At 58.6% G+C, this 3,999-nt stretch overlaps 1 protein-coding gene across 4 annotated transcripts in view; it reads left to right on the top strand.

Annotated features, from left to right (window-relative positions):
• The first annotated feature begins 1,991 nt into the window (after window positions 1-1,991).
• Window positions 1,992-3,999, top strand: part of KCTD15 (potassium channel tetramerization domain containing 15) — a 42,083-nt gene continuing 40,075 nt past the window's right edge. Inside the window, exons 1-2 of one of the 4 annotated variants that reach the window (XM_042877191.1) lie at window positions 1,992-2,420; window positions 3,741-3,825. In XM_042877191.1, the coding sequence (XP_042733125.1) occupies window positions 3,814-3,825 (12 nt within the window). In that variant the 5' untranslated portion in view covers window positions 1,992-2,420; window positions 3,741-3,813. Of the gene's footprint in view, window positions 2,421-2,584; window positions 2,703-2,846; window positions 2,883-3,563; window positions 3,657-3,740; window positions 3,826-3,999 lie in introns of those variants that run through there. The other 3 variants (XM_042877193.1, XM_042877190.1, XM_042877192.1) reach the window with 3 other exon arrangements.

The raw sequence follows: 3,999 nt of genomic DNA, 5'->3' as shown, positions 1-3,999 counted from the left end.
AGTAAAAATTACATTGTCAGGTGATCCCTGGCAGTTTGTACATCCCTACAGAAACACGAGGTAGCTGGGAGTGGGAGACAGGTCAGGAAGCCTCGGCAGATCTCGTCCTCCTCGTGCTCCACTTGTTGAGCGGTGAGAGATGGGATTGCTGGGGATGCCGCCCGGCCCGACGACAGGTGGGACGGCCGCGCGGGGCCGCACAGTGGCCGCACGTCGGGACAGAGCTGGCCTCGGGGCCGCGCATTGCTCAGAGGTGGGACTCAGCGAAGACCGCACCTGGGACGGTGGGATGGTCAAGGAAAACAAATTTAAGTCTATTCTGGATGCAAATCTCTCCGCTGACCTAGTTCTCATTCTCCTTTTCATTTCAGAAGCTCAGCTAAAAATCCATAAATTAAGGAAATTAACTGATGGAGCCTGCGGCATCTTTGTAAGCTATTTAAATCTTTAAATTTACAACATCTTCTGCATATATCAAGTAATTGAACTAACTGCAGGGATGTAACTTTAATGAGAAAATTTCCCTCTTCTCCTGTAGTTTGTACTCGAGAAGAAAAAAAAAAAAAGAGAGAAGGAAAAAAAAAAAAAAAAGCTACCCTTAGGAGAAAAGTTTCTGTTTATTCCTGCCACGGAAGATAACTTTAAAAAAAAAAAAAAAAAACGAATTGCAGGGGTCCTGCCTGTTTTTCTCCGTTCCCTGCAGGTCGAGGCGGGCGGGCACCGGCGGGGCCGCCCCGAGCCCCGCGGCGCGGAGGGAAGAGCGGGCGGGCGCGGAGAGGAGCGCGGCCCGCCGCCGGGCTGACCTTTCGGGCGGCCGCGGCGCGTTGCGTAACTCCCTGCGCGGCCGCGCTCGGCGGCTAGTAGGCGCTGCAGCCCGCCCGGCCGCGGCCACCCGGACGCGCGGCGCCTCTCCGCGGGCGCGCAGCTGCCGGAGCCCCTCCTCTGCGGCGGCCGAGGGCCGGACGCTGCGGGGCGGCACTCCCCCCGAACTTCTCCCGCAGGGGCCGTTCTCCGCGGGGCGCGCAATCCCGCGGGGACTCGGGGAAACGCGGAGCCCCAGGCGGAGGCGCGTCTTGGGCGGAAAGTTGAGGGGCGGGATTCGCGTTGTTTTAATTTTTATTATCGTTTCTTTTCGCTTTTTCTTTTTTTCTTTTTTTTTTTTTTTTTTTTTTGGTGCGGAGGGGGGTTCCCGCCCCCTTCCCTTCGGGGCGTGCTGCGCGCCCGCGGAGCCGCCCGCGGAGCCCCGCGCCATCGCGCCGCACGCTCTAATTGAAATGGCGCTTTTGGCCGGGGGCGGGCTGCCAGGGCGCTCCGCAATAGCACAATGCATGTCGATAGACGTCATTTGGTTTTAATGGCCTACAGGAAATTTGGCGTTTACAATGCGAGACATTAGCAAGGGTGAAAGGGAGGGGGAAGCGGGCGGGCGGGCTGGAAATAATTGCGGCCCCCCCGCCGCCGAGACCCCCCGTCTGCACCCCGCCGGCGCTGGGGATGCGCCCGGGGGGGGCCGCGGCGATTTTTTTTATTATTTATTTTTGAACTTGATGTAGTTTATCAACAAGTGCGGAGTGGGTGCTACCCTAATTGTAACGGAGGAGTCGGGAGATGTGAGAAACGTGCCCTGCGTTACTTATTTGGGAGCTGAAAATTTATGCCTAGTTGAAAACGCCTGGGGAAATATTACATCAGACCAAATGACAATGATTAAAATCAGCTTTTTCCCCCCCTTCCCCCTTTTCCTCCTTCTTTTCAGTAAGCCCGCGGAAGGACGTGACAGCGGCCCGAGCCTCCCCGGCACCGACCCGTTACCGCCGGCGGGGCCGGGCCGGGCCGCGCAGCTCCGCGGGCGGCGTAGGGCTCCGCGGGCTGCGGTGCGGCGCCTCCCGGCCCCATCCATTTCCAGGGATCGTGTTTTGTTTTACGGGGGGTGGGGGTGTGAAATAAATCTGGGGACCTTCACTAAAAGCAGGGGAAAATATCCAATTTTCATCGCAAAATTAGCTAGGGCGAGAGCAAAGGGCTGAGCTAATTGTAGCCTAATCCTCTGCCCTGCAGGCGTTTGCAAAGCCTTGAGCAAGAATTCGCTTTTTTTCCTCCTCTTCTCCCTTCCCTCTGTTATTTAGAGACGGGATTATTGCCTTTCTTCTCATAACAGCCTCGGCAGTTTCATTTAAAGGCTTTTTTCCCCCTCACACACACACACATCCGCGCACACACAACATAAATAGAAAGAAGCGGCAAAAACAGAGAGGGGGAGAGCGAGCGAGCGAGGAGAGAGAAGCCTTAAAAATAATAATAATCACAGCAGGATCTGAGGAGCAAAGATAGTAATAAAGGCAAAAAAACTGAGCCCATCCACACACAAACCCAGCAGAGCCCAAAGCCGAGGGGGGCTCGCGGCTCATCCTGTGCTCAAGGTAAGGAACGCGGCAGCGGCTGCACCCGCGGCTGCCCGGGCCGGGCCGGAGCGTGCCGTGCCGTGCCGTGCTGAGCCGTGCATTGCATTGCGCTGCACCGCGCGGCACGCTCGCGCCTTCTCTCGCTCCTTTTTTTTTTCTGTCTTTTTTTTTTTTTTTTTTTTTTTTGGAAAGTACCTCTTCTTCAAACTAACTCGGCTCCCGGCTCCGGAGGAGAAGCGGCGGAGGAGTGTTTTTTTTTAAAGCTACAGCTCCCGCTTTGCTAGCGCCGTGTGTGTGCCTGTGCGTGTGTGTGCGTGCGTGTGTGTATGTTTTGTTTTGCTCCGCTCCAGCATGGGCAGCGCCGGCGGAGCCCCGCGGCCCGGGGCGCCCGCGCTGCCGCCCCGGCCCCGGCTCTGAAGACGGCCCGGCCCCGGCCCCGGCGCGGCGGAGGCAGCGCAGCCCGCTCCGCGCTCTCGCAGGGTACACGCGGAGCCGCGGGGGTCGGGCGGGCGGCGCGGGGTGCGCGGCCGGGGCGCGGGGGTGGCGGCGGGGCGGCTCGGCACAAAGGGAAGGCGGGCGACAATGGGAGCGCCGCGTATGGAAAGCACGGGCGGGCCGTGAATGAAACTCTGGCGCCAGTGAGAGTGGAAGGCTCGGGCTGGGGCAGACTTCAAACCACTCTAGGCTATAGTTTGCATTTCTGCTCCTGCATGCGATGTGGCACACTTCTGCAAAATTCATACATTAGCCTGGCTAACGCTCACCTCCATTGGCTGCACCGAAATTGGATGCGATCGGGGTTACGGGGTTCTTTTGCCCTCGCGTTCATCTAAGACATCTCCTTTCTTGTTATGAGGGAATAAGTAAAGGACGCCATGTTGTGCTTTTTTTTTTTTTGGCTGATCGTTACCTTTGGGCACGCCGCGCGTTTCAGAGCAAAAGGCAGAAGTTGGGAGGGCGGCTGCGGCGCTCCGCGGTGGTTCCCCTGACCAGCAGCGGGGAGAGGCGTGGGGTGACGTGAAGCCGCACTGATAGAGCGGCGGCTGCCACAGCGGGCGGGGGTGGGGAGGGAGGGAGAAAGCTTCTGCTTTTTTTTTTTTTTTTTTTTTTTGGTTTTTTTTTTTTTTTTTTTTTTTTTTTGCTTTTTTTGTGTGTGTGAGGAGAGCTCCGCAGGGAGCCCCCACTCCCCCTGCAAAAGTTTTGGGCACGATCCACTCTGTCACTCGGGACAGCGGTGCGTGAGGCAGCGCGGAGGTGTGTGCAAATGTTGACGGACTTTAAATTTTGGAGCCATCCAGTGTGAGGTTTCGAGTAACCCCATCCCTTCTTTGTCTCTAGGCTCGCTTCTCAGCGTAACCAATTGTCTCCGAGTGGCTCTGGAGGCAGACCCGAGCGGTCGCCGTGCGTGTTTATGGAGACAAAGGTAATGCCCGGCCTGGGGCTCTGCCCCCGGCTCCGCGGGGCCGCGGGGCTGGGGCCGCTCCCGCAGCTGCTCGGCCCGGAGCGCTGCGGCGGGGCCGCTCCGGCGGTGGGGCCGGGCCGCGGGCGGGCGCCGGCCTCCCCAGAGCCGGGCGGAGCGGAGCGGCCGCAGCGCCCG

This window comes from Lagopus leucura, unplaced genomic scaffold (genome assembly GCF_019238085.1).
Source record: "Lagopus leucura isolate 7727_CA_CO unplaced genomic scaffold, USGS_WTPT01 Super-Scaffold_100017, whole genome shotgun sequence".
In the NCBI taxonomy this organism is placed as follows: domain Eukaryota; kingdom Metazoa; phylum Chordata; class Aves; order Galliformes; family Phasianidae; genus Lagopus; species Lagopus leucura.
Note: the sequence above shows the minus strand (reverse complement) of the source record. Positions and strands in the feature narration are given on the sequence as shown.